The sequence below is a fragment of the Stegostoma tigrinum genome, chromosome 3 (assembly GCF_030684315.1).
Source record: "Stegostoma tigrinum isolate sSteTig4 chromosome 3, sSteTig4.hap1, whole genome shotgun sequence".
In the NCBI taxonomy this organism is placed as follows: Eukaryota; Metazoa; Chordata; class Chondrichthyes; order Orectolobiformes; family Stegostomatidae; genus Stegostoma; species Stegostoma tigrinum.
In genome coordinates this window covers 130,829,538-130,857,062 of record NC_081356.1, presented here as the reverse complement: position 1 = coordinate 130,857,062, position 27,525 = coordinate 130,829,538, and the positions used below count along the sequence as shown (strand labels likewise).

The 27,525-nt window shown below is 41.0% G+C and overlaps 1 protein-coding gene across 12 annotated transcripts in view; it reads left to right on the top strand.

Moving 5' to 3' along the window:
* Positions 1-27,525, top strand: part of cfap99 (cilia and flagella associated protein 99) — a 152,406-nt gene that overhangs the window by 97,309 nt on the left and 27,572 nt on the right. For all 12 annotated transcript variants that reach the window (XR_009445616.1, XM_059644911.1, XM_059644914.1 and 9 more), the window contains 3 exons: positions 9,943-10,011; positions 19,239-19,322; positions 26,635-26,723. Coding sequence is in view for 11 of the 12 variants with exons in the window: in XM_059644911.1 (XP_059500894.1) it covers positions 9,943-10,011; positions 19,239-19,322; positions 26,635-26,723 (242 nt within the window). In the remaining variant the exon portion in view is untranslated. The remainder of the gene's footprint in view (positions 1-9,942; positions 10,012-19,238; positions 19,323-26,634; positions 26,724-27,525) is intronic.

The window sequence follows — 27,525 nt, the reverse complement described above, 5'->3', positions numbered from 1 at the left end:
AGTTCCTTTGTCCAGATTGTTCATAAATAATTGTGATCCCAACATTGATCCCTGTGAAACTCCACTAGTCAGCTGCCATTCTAAAGAAGACCCCATTATCCCCACTCTTTGCCTTCTGCCAGACAGCTCATCCTTTATTCATGCTAATACCTTGCCCCTAACACCATGGGCTCTTATCTTACTTCACAGCCTCCTGCATGGCACCTTGTCAAAGGCCTTCTGGAAATCCAAATAGATCATGTTCACTGGCTCTTCTCACTTCAAATGCTGATTATCTCCTCCAAGAATTCCATCACTTTTGTTAGGCATGACCTTCCTTGACGAAACCGTGTTGAATCAGCCCTATTTCACTATGTACTTTTGAGTGCTCCACAATATCATCCTTAATAACCCTAATAACCCTAAAATCTTGCCAACGACTGAGGTCAGTCGAACTGACCTATAATTTCCCATCTTCTGCTTCCCTCCCTTCGTAAACACATTGGCCATTTTCCAGTCCTCTGGGACCCACCTTGACTCTTGAAAGATCATCACCAACACCTCCACAATCTCCTCAGCCATCTTATTTAGAACTCTGGGGTGAAGTCCATTCAGCCCAGGTAACTTCTCCACCTTCAGATCTTTCAGCTTCCCCAGCACCTCTGTCTCCTGACTCTCTTGAAGTTCTACTGATATCTTTAACTGTGAAGACCATCAGATATAGCAGCAGAGTTAAGCCACTCAGTCCAACACATTTACTCTGCCATTTGATCATAGCTGATATATTTTTCAACCCTGTTCTCCTGCCTTCTTCTCATAACCTTTGATTAACTTACTAATCAAGAACTTATCTACATCTGTCTTAAATGAACTCAATGACTTGGCCACCACAGCTTTCTGTGGCAATGAATTCCACAGATTCACCACCCTCTAGCTGAAGAAATTCCTCCTCATCTCAGTTCTGGAGGGTCATCCCTACACTCAGGCTGTGCCCTCAGGTCTTCATCTCTCCATGTCCACTCAACCCAAGTATTTAAATCAAATACGACTGTTCTTCAGAATGCAAGAGGAGAATTTCAAATGACCAAATTGGGAGGTAATATAACAGTGAGCACAGAGATCATGTCAGGGTAAAATTGATTTAAACTTCACCAAGCAGAATCCAAAGAACTGAACAGGAGGATTTTAAAATCCCCTGGAGTCAGTTACACTTCAGAAAGCCTGTGTCTTGCCTTGTCTAATCTGTCTGAACAGGCAGTAAAATCACCTGCCTGAGGCTAATGACTTCTTAATTCACACACCCATAATGGAAAGATATTACATCATAAAACGTGAAACTTCATCATGTGGCTTTCTCTAGAGCAGTCAAGTCAATCCCATTCTTCTGCACCAACTCCATGATTTTGAAATTTTAAATGAACCTTGATGGGGTGGCTTTGAAATGAAATCTGGAGGCTAAAATACAATAACAATTGGGTGATTAGGAAATTTACTTGAGTGGCTTCCTTCTGTGTTGTGCTTTCTACAATCCAATAGGCAACTCCCTTGATTTCTCACTGTGAGATAATGTCAACGCCTAACAATCTGTAAAGGCATTGTTTGTAAACAATCTTTAAGGAAAATGATTACAAGAGACTGTAATTAACTGAATGGATACCCAGCCCTAACCCTCCATTCCCCTGATGCCCATATACAAACACTTTCTTTTTGAATAATACAAAGGAACCGTTGCAGAGTTTGCTGAGCCTAACCCACTTGCTTGAGCTTGAGCTTAAAATCTCAAGTATCTTAAATATTTTTTAAATGGTTAGTATAAGGGGTGAGGAAGTACTATCAGGATTTTGTATCAAAGTTTGTATGAAACTGGCCTGCCATCAAAAACTCAAGGTGTAAGAGGTTTTACAATACTCATGGATGAGGATGGGAGCGGTCCTAAAGGAAGAGTTCGAAACTGGGGGAAGGCCAACTATACCAAGATTCGGCAGGATCTGGGGAATGTAGATTGGGAGAAACTGTTTGAAGGTAAATCCACATTTGATATGTGGGAGGCTTTTAAAGAGAGGTTGAGTAGCGTGCAGGAGAGACATGTTCCTGTGAAAATGAGAAATAGAAAAGGCAAGATTAGGGAACCATGGATGGCAAGTGAAATTGTGAGACTAGCCAAGAGGAAAAAGGGAGCATACATGAGGACTAGGCGACTGAAGACAGACGAAGCTTTGGAAGAATATGGGGAATGTAGAGCGAATCTGAAACGAGGGATTAAGGGGGCTAAGAGAGGACATGAGATATTTCTGGCAAACACAGTTAAGGAAAATCCCAAAGCCATTTATTCATATATAAAGAGCAAGAGGGTAACTGGAGAAAGGATTGGCCCACTTAAGGACAAAGAAGGAAAGTTATGTGCTGAGTCAGAGAAAATCGGTGATATTCTTAACGAGTACTTTGCATCGGTATTCACCAAGGAGAGGGACATGACGGATGTTGAGGTTAGGGATAGATGTTTGCTTACTCTAGGTCAAGTTGACATAAGGAAGAAGGAAGTATTGGGTATCCTAAAAGACATTAAGGTGGAAAAGTCCCCGGTCCGGATGGGATCTATCCCAGATTTTGAGGGAAGCGAGAGAGGAAATAGCCGTGGCCTTAACAGATATCTTCGCAGCATCCTTAGACGCGGGTGAGGTCCCGGAGGACTGGAGGCTTCCTAATGTTGTCCTCTTGTTTAAGAAGGGTAGCAGGGATAATCCAGGTCATTATCGACCGGTGAGCCTGACGTCAGTGGTTGGGAAGCTACTGGAGAAGATACTGAGGGGTAGGATCTATTCCCATTTGGAAGAAAATGGGCTTATCAGTGATAGGCAACATGGTTTTGTACAGGGAAGGTCACGTCTTACTAACTTAATAGAATTCTTTGAGGACATGACAAAGTTGATTGATGAGGGAAAGCCTGTAGATGTCATATACATGGACTTCAGCAAGGCGTTTGATAAGGTTCCCCATGGCAGGCTGATGGAGAAAGTAAAGTCACATGGGGTCCAGGGTGTGCTAGCTAGATGGATAAAAAAACTAGCTAGGCAACAGGAGATGGAGTGTCGTAGTAGAAGGGAGTTTCTCAAATTGGAGACCGGTGACCAGTGGTGTTCCACAGGGATCAGTGCTGGGACCACGTTGTTTGTGATATACGAAAATGATTTGGAGGAAGGTGTAGGTGGTCTGATCAGCAATTTTGCAGATGACACAAAGATTGGTGGAGTAGCAGATAGTGAAGGGGACTGTCAGAGATTACGGCAGAATATAGATAGATTGGAGAGTTGGGCAGATAAATGGCAGATGGAGTTCAACCCGGGCAAATGCGAGGTGATGCATTTTGGAAGATCTAATTCAAGAGCAAACTATACGGTAAATGGAAAAGTCCTAGGGAAAATCGATGAACAGAGAGATCTGGGTGTTCAGGTCCATTGTTCCCTAAAGGTGGCAACGCAGGTCAATAGGGTGGTCAAGAAGGCATACAGCATGCTTTCCTTCATCGGACGGGTTATTGAACACAAGAGCTGGCAGGTCATGTTACAGTTGTATAAGACTTTGGTTCGGCCACATTTAGAGTACTGTGTACAGTTCTGGTTGCCACATTACCAAAAGGATGTGGATGCTTTGGAGAGGGTGCAGAGGAAATTCACCAGGATGTTGCCTGGTATGGAGGGTGCTAGCAATGAAGAGAAGTTGTGTAGATTAGGATTATTTTCATTAGAAAGACGGAGATTGAGGGGGGACCCGACTGAGGTCTACAAAATCATGAGGGGTATAGACAGGGTGGATAGCAAGAAGCTTTTCCCCAGAGTGGGGGACTCAATTATTAGGGGTGATGAGTTCAAAGTGAGAGGAGGAAAGTTTAAGGGAGATATGCATGGAAACTTCTTTACGCAGAGGGTGGTGGGTGCCTGGAACACGTTGCCAGCAGAGGTGATAGACGCAGACATGTTAGCGTCTTTTAAGATATATCTGGACAGGTGCATGGATGGGTGGGGAGCAAATGGACACAGACCCTTAGAAAATAGATGACAGGTTAGACAGAGGATCTCAATTGGCGCAGTCTTGGAGGGCCAAAGGGCCTGTTCCTGAGCTGTAATTTTCTTTGTTCTTTGGTCCTAATCTGCAGGAAAGGAAAGTGCAAGGTTCAAGTCCCACTCACTCCAAAGGTGTGTGATAATATTTCTGAAGAAGTTGCTTAGAAAATATATAGAATTATAGAATACTACTTCACCGAACAAGGCCATTTGCCCTGTTGTGTCTGTGCTGGCTCTATATAAAAAGCAACTCACCAAGTCCCATACCTCCAATATTTTCCCTGCAATTTTTTTTCATCAGATAATTTTTCAATTTCAATTTGATTGCCTCTATTGAATCTGCCTCTCAGGAAGTGCATTCCAGATCCTAACCACTGATTGCATAAAGGATTTTTTACCTCACATTACCATTGTTTCTTTTGCCAATCATGTTAAATTCATATCTTTTGGGTCGGGATCCTTCTGCCAATTAGAACAGTTTCTCTCAACTTGCTTTGTCCAGATCTTTCATGATTGTGAATTAGAAGGGCAAAGAGACACCATGATGTATATTTGATGGATAAGATTAAGAAAAACACCAAGCTTTCTCTGTAATAAAATGTGAGGCTGGATGAACACAGCAGGCCCAGCAGCATCTCAGGAGCACAAAAGCTGACGTTTCGGGCCTAGACCCTTCATCAGAGGCTTTCTATATGTTTATTAACAGTAAGAGGATTACCAGGCAAAGAGTGAGGCCTACTAGAGACCAAAAAGGCAATCTATGCTTGGAACCAAAAGATTTATGTGAGGCCTTAAATGAATATTTCTCATCTGTTTTCAGAAGAAAAAGACATTGTGGTTGGGGATTTCATTTGGGTTGGTGAAGTTCTAGAACATGTTAGGATTAATAAGGAGGTATCAGATGTTTTAGCAGGCGTAAAGACATCTAAATCCCAGGCTGATGAGGTACGTTCCAGGCTGCTATGGGATGCAAGGGAGGAGACTGCTCTGGCCCTGGCAGATATATTTAATATTTTGCTGGCCACAGATGAAATGCTAGGTGACTGATGAATAGCTAATTTGGTTCCTTTGTTCAAGAAGGGCAGCAGAAATGGGCCAGGTAATTAGTCTGATGTCAGCAGTTGGGAAATTATTGGAAAAACTTCTGAGAGACAGGATTAATCATCTCTTGGAAAGACAGGGATTGATCAGGGATAGTTAGCATGGATTTCATGGGGGCAATTCCTATTTGACTAATTGAGCTGAATGAATGAATGAATGATTTATTATCACATATGTTTAGGGAGATACAGTGAAAAATGTTCAGTTGACCGAATCTGGTGCCATTTTCAGATACAAAAGAATAAAGAAAAAGTAATTCAATAGAGATAACACAGTGTGGAGCTGGAGGAACACAGCATCCAGGCACCATCAGAGGAGCAGGAAAGCTGACATTTTGGGTTGGGACCCTTCTTCAGAAATGGGGAGGGGAAAAGGAGACGTGAAATAAATATAGAGAGGAGAGCTGGGGCTGGGGAAGTTAGGTGGGATGATGATAGGTGAGTGCAGGTTCTATCCCTTCGCAGCTCCCTTCCTCCTCCCCATTTCTGAAGAAGGGTTCCAACCCAAAATGTCAACTTTCCTGCTCCTCTCATACAGCCTGCCCTGCTGTGTTCCTCCAGCTCCATACTTTGTTGTCTCTAACTCCAGCATCTGCAGTTCTTGCTATCTCTGAATGAAGTACTTAAATGCAGTTCATTTTCATCGGCCAGGGTCCCAAACACAGCTCCAAGACTTAGGCAAAGTTCCTGTTCTGCCATTGCTGTAGTTGATGTCTCATTGCCAATTCCAAGAGTCCACACATTAGGCCAATGAAGACAAGGAGCCCCCACTGACACCGCTCTGGTCTGCACATGATATTAAGAAAATGAAGAAAAGAAGAAGAAAATAAATGATGGAAAGGCAAAAAAGAGAATGTGGCCAGCCAGGAGTGGACGGGCCTACCATGCCAGTGAATCCATCTTGAATAGCTGGACTGGCTGTCTTGTCTGCACTGCAGGGCTCGCTCACTCCTCCGTGCTGCAGTTTTTTGAAAAAGTGACTAAGTATATTGAAGAGGGCATGCAGTTGATGTGATTTACATCAATTTCAGTAGAGCCTTTGATAAGGTCCCACATGGAAGGCTGGTGCAAAAGGTAAGAGTCCATGGGATCCAAGGCAAGTTGACAAACTGGATCCAAAATCGGCTTACTAATAGGGGGCCAAGGGTGATGATAGAGTGTTGTTTTTGTGATTGGAAGCCTGTGCCCAATGGTGCGCTGGGACTCTTGCTGTTTGTTATGTACTTTCAGACTTGGATGTGAATGTAGAAGGTATATTGGGTAAGCTTGCAGATGACATGAAAATTGGTTGATTATAGTAAGGAGGATGGTCTCAGGCTACAGTCTGAAATCGATCAGCTAGTAAACTGGGAAGAGCAATGGCAGATAGAATTTAATCCTGATAAATGAGGTGATGTATTTTGGGAGATCTGACAAGAGAAGGATTTACACATAGACATGGTAGATTGTGAGAATCTTTTCCCGAAGGTGATAAGTGGTTTCGAGGGAATCTGTGAAGGAATTCTTTTTTAACGAAAGGATGAACACTGCCTGAGAGGATGGTGGAGGCTGGTACTCTTGCAATATTTAAGATGTATCTGGATGAACATTGAAAATGCCTGAGCTAATTATCTATTGACTAAGTGTAGGTAAATGGGATCAATATAGTTTGATGTTTTTTGGTCGGTATAGACATATGGGCCAAAGAACATGTTCCTATGCTGCATGACTCTGACTTCTGTATGAAATTTCATCCGCCACTTGTTTGCCTTTTTCACGAGCCCAACAATTTCCTGCTGATATTTATTATAAGACAACATGGTATGAACCTGGATGAACACAGCAGGCCAAGCAGCATCAGAGGAGCAGGAAAGCTTGACGTTTCAGGTCGGGACCCTTCTTCAGAGATGGGGGAGCGGAAAGGGATTCTGAAATAAATAGGGAGACAGGAGGAGCAGATAGAAGATGGATAAAGGAGAAGATAGGGTGAGAGGAGACTGATATTTATTATTCTTCTTTTCACAGTTCACAGTAACTCTCAGTCTTGCGTTGTCTGAAAATCTTGAAACGTTGCCATGCTCACTAAAGTCAAGGTGTTAAATGCATATCAAAGTAGGCAAAGTCCAAACACTGGCCACATTCTTCCATCTGATTAAAAAAATGTTCACTGCTGTCCACTTAGCTCAGTTGGCTGGATGGATGGTTTGCAATGCAGGGTGCTGTCAACAGGCTGAACATACCATGAAGGACTTTCCTCTCGATCTCTCCCCTTGCCTGAGGCATAGTGATCCTCAGCTTAAACCACTACCAGGTATCTCTTTCTCATGAGAGAGCAGCCCTGCGTTGTGGTAAGACTATAGCAATTTTCTCTTTTATTTAATATCCATGTTTACCCCATGAACATAATTTTACTGACAATCCTATTATGTGGCACGTTATCAAACGCTTTTTAAAAGTAACTATATATCACATCATAAGATAATAAAACGTGAGGCTGGATGAACACAGCAGGCCAAGCAGCATCTCAGGAGCACAAAAGCTGACGTTTCGGGCCTAGACCCACATCACATCAACAGCATGATTCTGAGCTCATAAATCCACTCTTAAAAGTCATCCAAGTTAGTTTTCCCTTAACATATTCACAATAGCTTTCTTTAATTAATCCACATTTGACCAAGTGACTGTTGATGTTATCATTTCTTAAAACTTCCCCACAACTAAGGTTAAACTGACTTCCTTTACACCCTTGTTTTGAACAAGGAGTAACATTTGCAATTTTTCAGCTGCCTCGCACTACTGCTGTATGTATTGGGGATTGGGAGGTCATGATTAATGCTTCAGCAGTTATCTTCCTTACTTTGTTAGATCCTGGATGAATCACATGCGGTCCTGGTGATTCATCAGCTTTGAGTACAGATAGCCTGTTGAATGAAAACACAAGGTACCAGAGAAATGTAGCATGTCTGGCAGCATGTGAGGAGAAAGGAATAGAATTAATTTTTTGCATCCAAAATGACTCTTCTTCAGAAGTCAGCCTATTTAATATCTCTTTTTTCATTAGCCCATCTGGGTCTCAATTATTTTATTGAAAGCAGCTTCTACCTTTGTAGAACCGTAAATGCCCTCTACTTCCATATATAAATCCTTTTTAGGTCCCAAATAGACCCCACTTCTCTTTGTACCATCAATATAACAATAGAATACTCTGTAAGACAACCTCTTCCTCTGTTTCATATCAATCTCTTTTCGCATCCAGAGAGCTCACCTTTTGATTTCTTTCCACCTCCTGGGAATATGCCTGGGTTGTACCTGAATTACTGTGCTTTGTTACGTTACAGTTTGACCTACTTATCTTTCATTTCAATTTACCTTGACTAGGTGAATTCTCATTCCATTGAGTTCTGATTAAAGGTCATTCAACCTGAAACATTCATCTGTTCTTGTCCACAGATACTGCTGAACTTTTCATAATGTTTAGTTTTATTTCAGATTTTTAGCATCTTCAATATTTTTCTTTTGTCTCACCCATTGATGATTGCCCTCCCCTATCAATTTTACCCTGCACTGCTCCATGAACTTTTCTCTGGTCAGGCTAAATGTTATTATGCAACAATCACAGTCCATTCATTATTTCACTACTCACTACTTAATCCACTTGACCTTATTCCCAGGAACCAGATTCTACACGACTTCTGTCCACATTGGATTAGAAGCTTAGTGATGCAGAACATTTTTCTGAATTCACTCTAGAAACCCTTCTTCCCTCTGCTCTTTACATAATTACAATCCCAGTCTATCTGAGGATAATTAAAATTCCCTTGTATAACTGAAAAACTTCTGTAATTTCCTGGCAAATTTGGCTCACTGCCCTTCTTTCCAGTTGGTGGCCTATAGAATGCACACGAGGAGCATTTTTAAAAGAATCTCACTCATGGAATGTTGGCTTTGCTTGTTGCGGCTACATTTATTGTTCATCCCTAGTTACCTTCAAGAAGGTGGTGGTGAGCTGCTTTCTCCAGTTGCTGCAGGCCATTTAGAAACCTATGCTGCTGTTTAGGATGGAGCTCCAGGATTTTGACCAAACTTAATGCTACATCTATTGTTTCTTAACTCTAATCAAATGAATTCAGTCCTTGGCCCCTCTGGGGCATCTGCCTTTGGAAGAATTTGGGCATCACTAACTAGACCAGCATTTATTGCCCAACCCCACTTGCCCAGAGGGCAATTAAGAGTCAGTGACATTGCAGTCTGGAGTTGCATGTAGGTCAGGCCAAGTAAGGATGGCAGATATCCTTCATTAAAGAATATTAATGAGCCAGATGGGTTTTTACAACAAGTAGTGGTTACATGGCAGCCATTCAGACGACTTCTAATTGCAAATTTTTTTTTTTAAAAATTGATACAAGTTTCACCATCTGCTGTGTTGGGGCACGAACGCATGTAACCAGAAGATTAGCCTGACCTCCGGTTTAGTATCCAGGGACATTACCATTATGACACCATCTCCCTTCCCTATCCTCCCCATCTTAGTGAAGAATCACAAATTAAGATGTCACAAAAAATAAAAAGAAAGAAATAATTGCCAAAATATAAAGCTACAACAAGGTTAGAAGGGGAAAATTTTAGAGTGAACTAATTTTCTGAGCAGTATATATGGTCAGTGTTTCATGCTGGCAGGTGAATCAGCTGTTAACTTCCTTGCATTTTGTCCACTTTTTAAGTTCGATATATCATCTAGAACAAGCAGAAAAGATAGCGATGGGAATGGAGTTTACAAAAATCTATCACTGATATGACTGAAACTACATATTCTTCTTTATTAGGAGCACCTCATGGAAGCCAATGTTGATGCGTTCCGGTGTGCCATGACACAAGAATCTGAACATAAAAGGGTACGTATACATTATGTTCATAATTTCCAAAGTAAATGTGGAACAATTGAACCTGTGCTTCACTTCTTTTTGGGAGGAAGACACATAAAGGTGCTTTATATTGGAGAGTAGAAAATAAATAACAAGAAGCAAGAAAAAGAAAAATCTGAGGTTTATGTGAGAAATGTGTTTAGTATATTCTTCTCCTTGAAATTTTGTATTTTTTAAAAACAGATAAAGTTTGGTCAGTTCTCTGAAAATAGTTGTTATTTTGAAAGGAGGTAATAGTCAGAAAGTCAGTTGGAACGGTGACCTAAAACATCATTTCCAAGAATGATTGTGATCCAATCAAGTGTCCAGCAGGACACCTGCAAAGTTATTTGAGAAGTTGCAAGTATGAGATTTGATGAAGAAACAATACTGAGTGTATTGAAGCTTATGGAAGAGTAACATGTCAGGAAAATCTTAATCCAACCTTTAGGCAATTTTTGCAGTGAAGAAGTCTAACACTGTGGAGCTGGAGATGAAGCTGCAGTTCTTGCTATCTCCTTTTTCAGTGTAGAAGTCAATATTACAGAGGAGAAGAAAGTGGCCTTAATTATGGTTCTGGGGATAATTCTGAGTTTAGTTTTGAGAGATAGTCAAGGGTTCCCCATCTCTTGACTCAACCTGAAGTTGTTGCTCGTGATTAATAAAGCCACAGTCTCAGTTTTCTGGTGGATGCAATAATCACTTTGTCAGTATTCCAACAGGGGACGAGACTGGCAAGGCCAACAATATTCCAATTTGGAAAAAATGTCAGGGAAGATGATAAAAAAAACAATAATTCTGCTGTAATTTCTGACACGGATAAATGCAGCTTCAGTGTTCTGCAAAAGATGTAAACCAGACAGTAAGACCTCAAATTGGGACCGTTGAGAACCTAGTCATAATCAAATGGATAGTAGACCTATTTAAGTGACAGTACAACAGACTTTGAAGACTGCTATAAACCCAATTTGCAAACAAGGTTATTTTAGTGCTTTTCATGAAGAAAAATACTTTACCATGGTAAATATCTATGCTATCTGCAAGATTTAAGGTAGTTTAGTGTCATAGACTTGTTTATTTCAACCACTGCTCAAAATCCAACAATCAAGTTAATGTTCTCAGCCAGAAAACAATTGCAAAAACAATTTTCTGAAATTACTCAAAAGAGAAAATCAGCAGTGAACAGTGAAATGCTGTTCTGTGAGTTACACAAATATGTTTTCTTATAATTTGTTGCAACACAGAGATGGCAAGCTAGACCTAGACCAAACCAGACTCACTAATACTAGACAGCACCACACAATGAAGTTAAAATATTCAGTGACCCGCAGTTCCCATATTCTCTCAAAATTGTCTAATTGTTGCAAACCGGACTTAATGATAATAGATATCAGATAACAAGTATATAGTTTAACAACTTATTATTAATGCTGTAGTTTTAGCAGAGCAAAGTTAATCAACAAGCCATTCTAATTAAAGATTAAAAGTTGCCTGTGTCTTACCAAACAATAGGGCTGCTCTCTCATTAGACAGAGAGATGACTGGTGTTGGTTTTACTCGAAGGTTACAGCACCTCAGGGAAGAGAAGAGGTTGAGAAGGAGAATCCTTGATGGTAATTTCAACTGAAGTGGGAATTGAACCCACGCTGCTGGCTTCTCTCACTGACCATCCATTTAAACCCAATCTTCTTGGATCATTACCTCCACACTAATAAAGACACACATACACACACACACAAACATACACACAGACACAGTATTAAACAAAGTTAATATTTAAAAAGTTGTAACTGGCCAGTTCACTTAAAAAGTTTCAACATAGGTTAGGTGGATAGCCCATGCTAAATTGTCCATAGTGTCCAGGAATGTGCAGGTTAAGTGGATTAGCCATGGGAAATGCAGGATTACAGGGTTAGGGTGGGGCTGTGTGTCTGGGATGTCCTTAGATGTAGTGGTGTAGACCCGATGGGCCAAAAGGTCTGCTTACACACCGTAAGGATTCTGTGATTCTATAAACGATATTCACTGAGCTTTCATGCAATCCTTGGATCATGAGTTGTTTACAGGCATGTGGGACTGTATATCTAACTTGAATTCTTTAGTCACTGGTCAATGCAAATAGATTCCACAGACCGTGTAGACTTTTATTTAGGTCTCATATACTGGGGTTATTTTCTCAGAACTTGCAAAAAATTTGCTGACTGGAGGATAATTAGAGAGTAGCCAAAGAGTGTAGCAGTTTTCACAGCCACAGTTCTTTCTGTTGATAAAAACCCCAGTCAAAACCAGTTCAATTTTTGGTGTTTCTTGTTGTTTCCAACATTCTCTTTGGGTGAGAGGCATCAGTCTCCATTGCATTGACACTTTTACCATCCAAGCAGCTGCTAGTCCTTGAGTATAATATACCTCAGGTGCCAAAACATCTGCAGAATAACATTCCAACTAACATTCCGAGCCATTTCCCATTAAAAAAAATCAGTTTGGTTTTAAAACAAGTTGCTGCTCAAAATCCAAAGTGTAACTTTCAAATTCAGCTCAAAGTTCCGAACCAAAAAAATGAGCAAAATAAATAAAAACAGTGATGGTTTAAATTCCAAGGTAAAAATTGAACAATTACAATTGAACAACTTTAAAATTGAGCAATTTAACAAATTCCAATACAATGGTGTATGAGCACACTTTGGTGGTCCAAGCACATAGTAAAGGTTTATAATCTCTTTGTACATACGAGTCCACACTTAACAGGGCCCGAGTCTTTGTTCTGCCATCCAAAGTCAGTTGAATATGAATGTTCAGTGCCTATCCACATGCAAGGACCTCGAACGGCAGATCAGCATGGATGAAGAACTTGCCTAACAGCTAGCCGAGAATAAACTGGTGTTTATATAATTCCTTTTACAGCTCAAGGCAATAAACTTTGGACAGATTACTATGCATAGTGCAATTAGATACTATCCACCTGAAGGGCAGACAGAGCCTCAGTTTAACATGTCATCCAAAGACTACTGCTCCTTCAATTCTTTACTGCTGTGTCAGGCTAGATTATGTACTCAAGCCTCTGGAATGGAACTTGAGCTCATGAGCTATTGACTCAAGGGATGTCATAGAATCATAGAATCTCTATAGTGTGGAAGCAGGCCATTTGGCCTATCAAGTCCAAACTGATCCTCCAAAGAGCATTCCATCCAGACCCAGGCTCCTGCTCAATCCCTATAACCCTGCATTTCCCTTAACTAATCCACCTAGACTGAATATCTCTAGACACTATGAGCAATTCAGCAAGGCCAATCCATCTAACCCGTACATCTTTGGACTTTGGGAGGAAACCGGAGCACCCGGAGGAAATCCACACAATCACAGGGGGAATGTGCAAACTCCACCTGGACAGTCGCCCAAGGCTGAAATTGAACCCGGGTCCAAGCAATACCCACTGCTAAGCTGATGAAAATATTAGAGGCTTGGGTGCAGATTATCTAGACATGTCATCAGAGAATGCCACTTTCGCTTAAGAATTATTCCTCTTACTCAGCAATTTTAACATAATAAAATTTTCAAAGGCACCTTACACCCGCTTTTTAAAAACAAAATATAATTCAGGGTAACATAAAATATTAGGTCAGTTGAAGAACAGTTTGGTCAAAGAGGTAAGTTAGTCAAAGCATTCAGTGGGATATAAATAACCACACAAAAAAAGACTAGTTTATTGATTCCTAGGATGAGAGGGTTCTCCTCTGAGTTGAATAGATTCTCATAGAGTCCTAGAGATGGACAGCACAGAAACAAACACTTCAGTCCACCTCATTATGTCGACCAGACATTCTAAATTAATCTGGTGCCATTTGGCTCACACCCCTCTAAACCCTTCCTATTCATGTACCCATCCAGTTGCCTTTTAAATGTTGTAATTGTACCAGCCTCTACCACTTCCTCTGGAAGTTCATTCCATACACGAACCTCGCTCTGCATGAAATGTCGTCCCTTAGTCACTTTAATTTCTTTCCCCTCTTACCTTAAACCTATGCACTCTAGTTTTAGACTCCCTTACCCTGCAGAAAAGACTGACTATTCACCCTTTCCATGACCCTCATGATTTTATAAACTTCTATAAGGTCACCCCTAAGCCTCCTACATTCCAGGGAAAATAGTCCCAGCCTATTCACCTCTCTGTATAGCTCAAACACTCCAATCCTGGCCACGTCCTTATAAATCTTTTCTGAACCCGTTCCAGTTTCACAACTTCTTTCCGATAGCAGGGAGACCAGAATTGAATGCCATATTTCAAAAGTTGCCTTACCAATTTCCTGTAAAGCCACTACATAATGTCCCGACTGCTATGCTCAATGCACTGACCAATAAAGGCAAGCTTACCAAACACCTTCTTCACTACTCTGTCTACCTGCAACTCTACTTATAAGGAATTACAAAATTTCATTCCAAGGTCTCTTTGTTTGGCAGTACTCTCCAGGACCTTTCTATTGCCTTCTGGTCCTTCCTGAAGTGCAGTACCCGGAAATGGACAGTAGTGGAGATAAACTCGTACATTCTACAAGTTCAATGTATCACCCTTTCTCTTGAACTCTATGCTCTCACTAATAAAGCCTAACATGCTTGAACTGATCTTTCAACTTGTAATGCTGATTTTAATGTACATCTACACTCTGGTCCCCTCTGCTCGTTCTTCTAAAAATTCACTCATGAGATGTGGGTAACACTGGCTCCCCAGCTGAGGTTTACCATCACCACCCCTAGATGCAACTGCTGCATCCCCTTTAGAGTTGTAATCCTTATTTTATATCAACTCTCTGTGTTCTTTCTACCAAAATGCATCATCCCACACTTCACCGCGCATAAATAATGAAGAGAGATTATTCAAATTAGGCCTGTTTTTTGTAGAATTTAGAAGGTTAAGGAATGATCTGATCAAAGTCATCTAGACAATAACAGGAAAAGACAGGGTAAATAAACTATTTCCAGTGATTGGGGATTCTAGAACTAGTTGGCATAGTCTGTGAATTAGGTCCAGAACCATTCAGGAGAGATTTTAGGATACAAAGTTTGGAACTCTTCCACAAACAGCAGTTGATATGAGATCAGATGTTAATTTTAAAATCTGAGATTTTTCTTTATTCGCAGATGTATTAAGGCATATGGGTCAAAGGCAGGTATATGGTTTTCGGCCACAGATCAGCCATGACCTCATTGAATAGTGGAACATGCAGTGAGGACTAATTGGCCTACTACTGTTCCTAAGTTCTCTGGTTTTTAGGAAACTGTCCAGTGATCTTCTTGAAATGTCTAAGAATCTGAATCAGCTTGACAGGAAAGCTGCTGAGAGGCTATTTCCCCTCATGGGGTAATGTAGAACAAGGGGTCTGAGTCTCAGAATTTAGAATCCATTACTTAAAACTGGGTTGAGGTTAAAAACCTTCACACATTGGGTTGAAATCTTGGAGATTACCTGTGCCAGAAAGCTGTGGATGTTCAATCGTTGAATCTATTCAAGGCTGAGATCCACAATCTTTTGTGTTGAACCTGATTCAAGAGATAATGAAATCAGGCAGGAGACTGAAATTGAGGTGCAAGATCAGTCTTGATCTTTTAGCTTGATGGTGCAGCCTTAAGGAGCTGTGTGACATCTACATAATTTTCTAATGTTGGCTTTGAATTTTTATCCCAGAAGCTGTATGCAGTCGTTGGTTATATTGAAGGTTGAAATCAGTCAGTTTTTGGACATTAAGAGACCGAATTAAGAGGCTTTACTGTGAGAAGGTGAAATTGACGGAGAAAATAGACCAGAGAAAATTGATCTTATTGAATTATTGCAGCAGGCTTGAGTCGTCATGTAGCATGTAGTTTATTCCTGTTCCATTTCCTTATGATCTTATTTAATCCTATCAACCAAATCTGGTTTGATTTTATTGAAACGAGTAAGGTCTTCACATAGATTGCCTTCTTTAATTTTTAGTGAATAAAATTACAGTTGCCAATTTTAGCAGTCGTTAATTTATCTAAGTAGCATAATGAAAAGATCAATAATGTTGATAAATTGACTGCTCTTACGTTTGATCACTGGCCATATGTTTAAATCCCAGGGGTTGTATTCCACCAGGCCGCTGGCATGACAAACACATGGAAAGAGTGTTACTGTCTAGTTTTATTTCAGTTTTCATAGTTGACAGAATCCGGACCAGGGAAAGGGGCAATGGGAGCATAAAAGTTCAAGTGAAATCAAAGTGTCAAGTCAAAATCCAGATTTTGTAACCTTATGTACAAAGAATTCAGTGTCTGTGTGCCAGCTGAAAGACTTTGTAGTTTATTGAAGGTTAAGTGAGAGGATGCACTCATAGCCAAATCCAAGAATACATAAGGTGCAATTGGAGAGGAACAGCAAGTTTTCCAAACCATTTCAGCTCAAGTCACAGTCATACTTTCACAGCACAGGAACAGACCCCTCGGTCCAGCTCATCTATGCCAACCAATTTTCCAAATCTAAACTTGTCCCATTTTCCTGCGTTTGGCCCATATAAACTTTTCCTATTTATGTAACTGTCCAAACATGTTTCAAATGTTGTAACTGTACCTGCATCTACCACTTCTGCTGGCAGTTCACTCCACATACAAATGACCCTCTATGTGAAAAATTTGCCCCTCAGGATTCTTTTAAATCTTTATCCTCTCACCTTACAATTGCGCCCTCCAATTTTGAACTCCCCAACTCTGAGGAAAAGATCTTTTCTATTCACCTTATCCACGCCTATCATGATTTTATAAACCTCAACAGGTCGGCCCTCAATCTCCCATGCTGCACTGAAAAAGTCCCAGCCTATCTGGCCTATTCCTTTTAACTCAAACCCTCCAGTCCTGGCAACATCCTGGTAAATATTTTCTGAACTGTCTCCAATTTATTAATATCCTTCATATAGCAGGGTGACCAGAACTGTACACAATACTGCAATGTCCTGTACAACCTCTACATGATGTCCCAACTCCTATACTCAAAGGTGTGAGCAATGAAGGCAAGTATACTAAATACTTTCTGAACCACAGAATTATGTACCTTAACCCCTAGGACTGTCTGTTTGACAACGCTACCCAGGCCATACCATGAACTGTATAAGTCCTATCCTCATTCATTTTACCAAAATGCAACCCCTTACATTTATCCAAATTATAATCCATCTTCCATTCCTCAGCCCATTGCCTCAATTGATCAAAGTACCTTTTGTAATCTTAGATATCACTGCTCCCTGTGGAACACCGCTGGTCACAGGCCTCCAGTTCCTCCATCACCACCCTCTGACTCAAACCGTCAAGCAAACTTTGTATCTAATTGGCAAGCTCCTCCTGAATCCCATGTGATCTAACTAAATCAGTCCACTATGCAGAACCTTGCCAAAGGCTGTACTAAAGTGCATCTAGACAACATCTACTGCTACGCTTGGTGATAAAGAACAATCTACATGTGCAGAAGTAGATTTAGGGACACTGTAATTTGTCAACTGTTGACTTATTGATTGGAAGTCCTTTCACTTCAGAGGGCTGTCAAAAATCACTGATACTTTACATTTATCTCTTCTGTGTAATTTAGACTTTTATGATTTTAATGTTTAGTTTCAAGGTTGCTGAGCTTTTCAATTCATGTTCAATGTCATCTTAAATCTCAAGCTGTAATCGTATATTTAGACTAGACCTCGCCCAGCCACCTGCTTCTTGGGGGAAGGTAAATGAATGGAAATCATGAGCTACATTTTGACACACTAGAATGTTCATTTTCACTGGAGTCATAGCTAACACAAAAGGAAGATGGTTGCACCACTGGAGGTCAGTCAGGACATATTTATAGGAATTCCTCAGGGGAGTGTCCGAGGCCCAACCTCAGCTGTTCATCAACGACCTTTCTTCCATCATAAAGTCAGAAATGGGAGTGATCACAAATGATTGCATAATGTTCAGCATCATTCCTCAGCTACTGAAGTAGTCTGAATCTGTTTGCAGGAAAACCTGCGCAGTATCTGGGTTTGAGCTGAGGAGTGACAAGTAACATCAATGCTAAGCAAATGCCAGGCAATGATCACCCCCAACAAGAGTCTGACAGTCATCCCTTGACATTCAATAGCATTACCATCATTGAATTCTGCCACTGTCAGCACCCTGGGACTTACCATTGACCAGAAACTGAACTGGATTCACCATGCAAATACAGTATGTACAAGAGCAGGTCAGAAGGTAGGAATACTACAGAGAGTAACTCACCTCTTGTCTCCCCACATTCTGTCCATCATCTACAAAGCACAGGTCGGTAGTGTGTTGGAATACCCTCCACTTGCCTGGATGAGTGCAGCTCCAACAACACATCCACAGCTTAACATTAAAGAGGATAAAGTATCGCACTTGATTGGCACCCCATGCACCATCTGAAACATTCACTCCCCTCAAAATCGATGTGCAGCAGCAGCAGTGTCTAACATCTGCTATCTCTCCATACTGGATGCCATACCTGCTGAGTTTCTCCAGAAATTTCAGTTTTTGTTTCAGATCTCCAGCATTTGCAGGCTTTTTTTGGTTTTTTTGTGACTGTAACTTTCAAGTTTCTCTCTAAGTCTCTCTACATCCTGGTTTGGAAGCTTATCATCATTCCTTCACTGTCACTGGGTCAAAATCTTGGAAATCCATCATAGCATGTTACGTTGGACCGTTAATGATGAAGTGCTGAAAATTCCCAAACTGCTATTCAATTTCACTCACATTTTAGTCTTGTCACCTTTATCTGCTTTATGTTGACAATTCCACAGGTCACAACCAAATCGTGGAGCTGTGGACACCTTTTTTATACTCTGCTGATGTGTGCCAAGGGTTCCATATTTTACAACTCAGTGGCCATCAAAAGCTGCATGAGGTGCACATAGTTCCATGTAACGCCCAAAATAAACATTTTAAATTTCAGCGGGGATTCATTGTTAACCTACAAGCTAAGTATTCCCTATTTATAGACCTGTTCTAAACCATGTCTTTTGCATACTCGACCTACTAATTATACGTTGTATAAGATAGAATCTAACAAACTGCAAAAGTGGTCCTTTTGAAAGGTGCTCCAACCACCTACACAAGTGAATTAGAGTCGAGCACTGTGCTGATGTACAAAGATTTGCAAAATTATTTTACTTAGTTATGTTCTGTTGCTGTAGTTACCCAACTATCTTTCTTTGCAACCCCAACAGCGAGTTTTGTCTGAAATTAAGAAAGAGGAGGAGGCCAAGATGAAATATACAATTCCAAAACCACGACCCACCCCTGCACAGATGGTAAGTCTTGGTGAGTTATTTTTCTAAAAATGGCATTGTCTCTGCTAAACCAACTAAGAGCTATCAAACCATTTAACTCAGTGTTGATATCACAAACAGTAACCTCCAGGCTACAATGTTTCATTAGACTCTGAAGTGGACTCTTTAGAGGAATTTTCAGACAAGTGACAATAAGAAATGTTTTGTGTTAATTATTACATTTGAAAAACAGGTCTTTAACATAACATTATCTTCAGTTTTCTCAATAGAAGAAGGGAGAAGCCTGCCAGAGTTTCTCTGACTAACAGATATCCATTAATTTCTGTAAGAAGGAAAGGAAGTGGTAACAGTTTGGCTGTGTTGGTCAACACAGTCAAATAGCTCTTGAATAATCTATGTCAGACTTGAAGAGAGTGCCATTGTTGGAATGGAACCCTGTAAATTGGAATTGAAGTTTTTTTAAAATGGAGGAGACTGTAGGAGATGAATTTTTTGAATGTTTTGTGTCACCTGGAGAATTAATGTCACTTTTGGATTGGCCCAGATGTGAAAAGTCCTTCTAAGTGTCATTCCTGAAAAGCTAAACACTAATTTGAAGATTTACCCTCATATTTTGCAATATCAAAAACAGCTTCTTGGAACTTACTCTATTAAATGCTTCTATTATTTTAATATCCACAATTGAATTACCTCAATTCTTTAATTAACCTCTTGTAAATGTTATGACATAACTCTGATGAGACTTGAACCCAGATTTTCTGGCTCAGAGGTAGTAACACCACAGCTGCACCACAAGACTCTCACCTCAATCTTTACAAATGTAAGGGAATACAAGCCAAATTGATGTAAGCTGTCATCATAATCTAATTCTTTCAACCATGGTATTTTTCAGATGAATCTCTCCTGTTTTCCTTCCAAAACCTGTATATCTTTCCTGAGGTGCACTGCTCTGAACTGAACCTGGCTAAGGTTCTGCACACTGAAACATTACTTCCTCCCATTATTTCAGTTTTCCACTATGCATCTGTGTGTGTTTTTGCTTTGCATCTCTCCCAGTTCTTCTTCACAATTTCACCTTCTCACTAAAAACAATTTTCAATATAGAAGTTACCCCTTATTGTGGTGGTCCCTGGAGATGGTGTCTGTCCTTTACAGTCACTCCATTGGCCAAAATGGGCTACCAGTGGAGAGTACACACTTCCCCTGGTCTCCAAAGGCAGTCTGATTGGCCCCAGAGCGATGAAAGAATAACAAAGTGTACAGCTGGATGAACACAGCAGGCCAAGCAGCATCTAAGAATGAACACAGCAGGCCAAGCAGCATCTAAGATGTTCATCCAGCTCCACACTTTGTTATCTTGGATTCTCCAGCATCTGCAGTTCCCATTATGTCTGATCACAATGAAAGAATAACATTTCTCTTCCAGGGACAGTCTCTAACAGTGACACTATCGATGTTACTGCCTCAACACTGGCCGCCCCAATTGGTGGCACTGTCAAGGCTACTGCGTTGCTGGCACTCTGAGTGAGCTGGCAATTCTGGGAGATGTGTCAAGTCCTCAGATGGACTGTTGTGCCGGCCATGTCCTATGATGGCTGCTCCAGAATCCCCTGCTCAAAGATGCCAGTGAGTAAGGTAACAAGCTGAATTAATTGCTGAAGAGGCTTGTGATGGATGGATTCATTTCACAGTGGACTTGGATTCTATTTAGCTGACAAGACACTTGATAAGCTGTTTGCTCAGTTACCTGGCAACTGCTCAAGTCATTTATTGATTCATGAGAGAGGCACAGCTTTCTCAAACATTAACATGAAGTCACCCATTTTGGGTTCATAAACAGGGAGTCATGGGAAGATTGGAACTTCGGAATTGGAGTAAGACATGATCCAACCTTGATAGGTACCAAACTTCATTTACCTTTCTTTGCTCCTTCAGCCTTGGTACATTTACAGAACAAAAATCTATGAATCACACTGTTGGAAATGCCAATTTGATCAATATCCAGTGGCTGTTGGAGAACAGAGTTTCAGGTTTCCACAACCCTTTCAGCTCAAAGCAATGGGAGGCAAATGTCACATAGGCACCTGATCGTCTGGCAGTGCTAAGATGGTCCACCCTCTCCTTGGCTTAATGGGTGATTTACTGGTGGTGATGGTTAGTAGTTGTTAGATATTTAGAAGTTCCAGAGAACTATTGCGACTGATTTTAAGAAGTTAGCCCCAGCTTCATTACAGCCTTCAAGGACTCTTCTACCTGTGGCGTGTTGCACACAAACAGAAATGCCTCTTGGAAATATTTATTCTTATTCAGAATTAGGCTGACTGGGACAGTGAGAGCACCGAATCAAAGTGCACACTGTATGAAGTTCTTTCTGCTAACAGCAATCAGCAAAAAATAGACAGAAACAGGAAACAGAAAAGGGTTAATGGGGGAGGAGTGTTTAACATAGCTGAGTTCATAGGATTGGGAGCAGGTTGAGGGTTAAGTTGGCAACAGGTCTCAGCCAACTCTAACCTGTCAACATCCAGGTTTCACAGGGATGGGGGTGTGGTTTAATAAATCTGCATATGGGTATGAAATATGTATAAAGAGGCAGCTCTAGGCTAGGAGGCATGGGTTCAGGTCCCACCTGCTCCACACTCTGAATAGGTTGATTATGAAAATGTCAATCATGGATTAATAAGGAGCTCTTGTGGTAATACCGCTATCTCTGAACCAGGGGGCTAGGGTTCAAGTTCCACCTGTCCTCAGTGTGTGTCTTAATGTATCTAAACAGCTTGATTAAAATTATAATGATGAGAATCAGTTGAGACAGTGGGTCAGTAGTTAGGAGATTAAGATCTGTATTGATGCATGGATAAAATGCACTATTGCCAAATTTGCAGGTGACACTAAAATAGGTGGGAAAGTAAGTAACCATAGAGAAATAAAAGATTTACGAATATATATGAATGGATGAAGCAAATGGATCAAAATTAGTCAGACCTAGTTTAACGTGTGCAAGTGTGAGTTATCCATTTTGATCAAAAGAATAGAAAAACAACTTATTATTTAAATGGAGCAAAACTTCAGAGTGCTTCAGTGCAGTGGGTTTCTGCGTGTTCTTGTGCATGAATTGCAGAAAACTGGTATGCAAGTACAGCAGGTAACAAGGCAGGCAAATGGAACTTTGGCATTTATGACATGAAAGTAGAGAAATGTTTCTGCAACTGTTCAAGGCATTAGTGAGACTGCAGCCAGAGTCGTGCACAGAGTTTTAGCCCGCTTACGTAAAGAGGAATAATTGTTGCATTGGAGGACATTCTGAAGAGGTTCATTAGATGATTCCAGAGATAAGAGCTTTGTCTCAGGAGAGAATGAGCAGTTTAAGCCTTTGCTTTCTACAGTTTAGAAGAATGAGAGGAGATCTAATTGAGGAACATGAGAAGCAAAGGGGATTGAAAAGGTAGACATGAAAAGGTTGTTTCCTTTTGTAAGAACCTAGAAGAGAGGTCATAGTTTTAGGACAAGGGTAGCAGATTTAAATCTTCTCTCAAAGAGTCGTGAATCAGTGGAATTCACTGCTGCAGAATGTGGTGGATGTCGGGACACTGAGTGAATTTAAGGAGGAGATAGAGATTTTTCATTAGTAATGGTAGTTATTGGAGAACAGGCAGGAAAATGGAATTAAGACCGTGCTGAAATCAGCTATGATCATATTCAATGGTGGAGCAGGTGCGAAGGGTTCAATGGCCTACTCCTGATCCTTTTGATGTTCAATTGGAGCAATAACAGCCCAAAACTGAGAAGAATCAATCTGAAGATATCTTCTAATCAACTTATTCAGAGATGATATTACAACTTTTCATGTATTATGGACCACGACTAAATCATCCGTATTATCAATTAATTGATTGATGTGCAAAGCTTGGCGAGGGCGATGCAATATCAGAGGTAAGGGAGAAAAAGGGAGGAGGCTAAATCAAAATTGATTTGGAAGGGGAAATAAGGCACTCCACTCCCTGTGGTACCAACCTCTCTCTGAAAGCATTAAGTGTTTTGGGGGCATCATGTGCTCCTTCCCCAAGATCACACAAGTAGCTGCTGAATAGTGTCAGACAGTTGGCAGCTATTACCCCTTCTAGTGTCCACTGCCTCGACTTGTTAATAGTCAAATAGGCCAGGCCCAGAACAGACCCACGAGGATGTCCTCCACCTTGCACATACCCCTTCGCACTAAATGCCCCAAGATCAGGAGGTGAAGCACAACCAAAAGCACAGCAAATGATTTTTCAAGTTACTGAAAGCCGAATTAACTAATTAACTTTTTAAAAATCCCTAAAGGGCTTTTGTACCATAAAACAAATTCACAAGGAAACTGTAGTGATTGGAATCAGATAGTTCTTATTGACTGAGATCCTTGATTGGCGTTGTTAACCCGGGCCAATCAGGGAGACAGATATAAACAGGCAGTTTAGAATCTCCTCAGTTCAGGGACTGACTCCAAGCTGGCTGGCCACAGCCAGTGACCCGTGCACAAGTAAACAAAGGGTGACTTCGTAACAGGATACCAGCCTCTGTGCAGTTGTTTCAGAAACTAAAGAGTTTAAATCAAAGTACAGTTTTGAAGGAAATGTTGAACTCCATCCGTACGGCTTCCTCCGGTCCCAGAAGCCTCAAACTTATCACTGGGAGCCACCTGGTCTTTCTACCGTGACACCCAGACACAAACATAACCAGAAAGGAGGGGCAGACATTTGAGTCTAATGACCTCCTCCATAGCGCACTCCCTACAACTATTAATGGCCACCGTAGCCAGACTGACTGGAAGTCCTCCCCTCTTCCCACTCTTCTCTTCACAAAGTGGCAAACCATTGTTGGCTTCATTTTTCTAGTAAATAACTGGGATTTAAGTTTTTTTTTTGAAAGTGTTGCTGATCTGTGTTGAGATTGTAACTGGAGTCAGCATCAAACCTGTTCAGCTCAGGGTGCTGTTGTGCAGGGGGCTGTTTCACAACCAATCTCTACCATTAACATTTTTCATTTCCAACCTTCTTGTAGAGGTCGGAAGGCTCCAGCCAGCTGCCCTGCACTCTCAAGACCAACAACCTGCCCACAATTATCCCCCTCCAGCTTGCCGCAGCCCTCCCACACACATTGGTGAAGGAGACAGAAAGACACCATTTCATTAACTATGCTCAATGCTACAGGAAATTCATATTTGTCTATAGTTAAGAAATGAGTGTAATATTTCCTGTAGATTAACTGCAGATTATCTCTCAATAAACCATGAAACCTTGTGACAGCCTTGAATTTGCATGTGAATGAACTTAATAGAAGATGATACATGAGGCCTGTTATTGGTCACACTGTAACTAGGCACCTGGGCTGATACTCCATACGCCACATTGCCACTGTGTAGATTAAACTGAAAGTTTGATAAGAATCTCCATGTTAAATAAAGAAATATACATTAGAAATAAGAAAATGGTTTTTGAGATGATGGTGTTATTGTTAACTTGGGAGATAGAACATAGAACATAGAACAGTACAGCACAGAACAGGCCCTTCAGCCCACAATGTTGTGCCGACCATTGATCCTCATGTATGCACCCTCAAATTTCTGTGACCATATACATGTCCAGCAGTCTCTTAAATGACCCCAATGACCTTGCTTCCACAACTGCTGCTGGCAACGCATTCCATGCTCTCACAACTCTCTGCGTAAAGAACCTGCCTCTGACATCCCCTCTATACTTTCCACCAACCAGCTTAAAACTATGACCCCTCGTGCTAGCCATTTCTGCCCTGGGAAATAGTCTCTGGCTATCAACTCTATCTATGCCTCTCATTATCTTGTATACCTCAATTAGGTCCCCTCTCCTCCTCCTTTTCTCCAATGAAAAGAGACCGAGCTCAGTCAACCTCTCTTCATAAGATAAGCCCTCCAGTCCAGGCAGCATCCTGGTAAACCTCCTCTGAACCCTCTCCAAAGCATCCACATCTTTCCTATAATAGGGCGCCCAGAACTGGACGCAGTATTCCAAGTGCGGTCTAACCAAAGTTTTATAGAGCTGCAACAAGATCTCACGACTCTTAAACTCAATCCCCTTGTTAATGAAAGCCAAAACACCATATGCTTTCTTAACAACCCTGTCCACTTGGGTGGCCATTTTAAGGGATCTATGTATCTGCACACCAAGATCCCTCTGTTCCTCCACGCTGCCAAGAATCCTATCCTTAATCCTGTACTCAGCTTTCAAATTCGACCTTCCAAAATGCATCACCTCGCATTTATCCAGGTTGAACTCCATCTGCCACCTCTCAGCCCATCTCTGCATCCTGTCAATGTCCCGCTGCAGCCTACAACAGCCCTCTACACTGTCAACGACACCTCCGACCTTTGTGTCGTCTGCAAACTTGCTGACCCATCCTTCAATTCCCTCGTCCAAGTCATTAATAAAAATTACAAACAGTAGAGGCCCAAGGACAGAGCTCTGTGGAACTCCACTCACCACTGAATTCCAGGCAGAATATTTTCCTTCTACTACCACTCGCTGTCTTCTGTTGGCCAGCCAATTCTGTATCCAAGCCGCTAAGTTCCCCTGTATCCCATTCCTCCTGACCTTCTGAATGAGCCTACCATGGGGAACCTTATCAAATGCCTTACTGAAGTCCATATACACCACATCCACAGCTCGACCCTCATCAACTTTTCTAGTCACATCCTCAAAAAAAAGTTACATAGAGATAGTTAAATAGAGATAGTTACAAACTGTTCTTATATTGCAGAACCAAACCTTGCTGGGCATATAATGGTGTATTGACAATTGAAATACTGTTGATATGCAAATTCCCCTGAAAAGATGTGCCACAATTGGACATTTCCAGGCTTGCTGGTTAATTTCACCACACCTGTAGGTGGAGAGTTCTTTGTTCTTTGTTCTGATATTGGCCCAGGAGGAACTCTAATGGTCACATCATTCACTGAGGTCTAAGATGCCCAGTTGCCTTTGCTGTGCTATTATCAGTCAGCATTTGCAGCAAAGTTAGGTTGTAAAAAAAATTCAAGCTGAAGGATGCAGGAAGAAGTTTACGCAATGCTCTGCGTAAGCAAAATTTGACCCACACAAGATATTTTTGATCAGTTTACTAACTTGCAACTTGTATTTTTTACTTTGTTTTTATGTCCCCAGATTTGGAGCTAACCAGACTGCTTTATATCTTTCATTGAAGGTGATTTTTGTCAGTCAGGAGTATTGTTGTAGCCATGATATGCACCTGGTAAGTTTTAGTCACAGTGATGGAGCAAATTGTGAATTGAATGACACATCCTTTTTGTCTCATCAAATAGATGGAAACTCTTCCAATAAAATTGAACACAGCAGCCATCCTGAGAGAGAATGTTCTCTATGAACGGCGAGTGAAGAAAGAAATGGAAAGGTACTGCACCTCCACTGTATCTTTAGTTTTTTTTGTCCACGGGGATGGGCGTCACTGGCAAGGTCAGTATTCACTGCCTGTCCTGAATTGGCCCTGAACCAAATAGCTTGGCAGAATGCAGTTTCCATTCCAAAAGTTAATTGGTGAACCAGGTGAGCTCTTGTGACATAGAAACATCAAAACTAGGATCAGGACTAGGCTTTGGATCCAGGTCTGCCATTCAAAATAGTCATAGCTGATGCTCTATTTCAACCAAATTTTCCCTCTTTTTCTCCCCAAACACCTAAATGCTTTTAATCCCTGAAAATTTGTCAAGGGTAGCTCTGTTGTCATGTTTGAGATATTTATATTCTAAATTTATTCATTGAGTTTAAATTCTACTCGCCTCCATAGTGGGATTTGAACCTATGTCTCCAGGACATTAGACTGGGCCTCTGAGTTTCTCATGCCAGAGAATTAGCTTCAGCCTTTTATCATGACCCACATAAGAAAGCTTGCTGATATTTCAACCCCACTAATCGTGTGGTTGTTACACTGCTTAAACATTTGAACAAATAATTCAAAAGCGTTTAAGCTACCTGTCTGATGGACTCAGGTGAACAGAAAATATTGACCAGGCTTCTGCACATCACAATTAATACAGTTAAACCAATTCTAACCACCAGAAACAAAAGTATGAAATACCAGCATGTAACCCTGCTTGTTAAAACACTTAATGCCCTTCGTAAACCGCTACACACACAGACAGACAGACAGAAACCAACAAACATGGATGTTATGGGTGGAGGAAAATATACGAAAC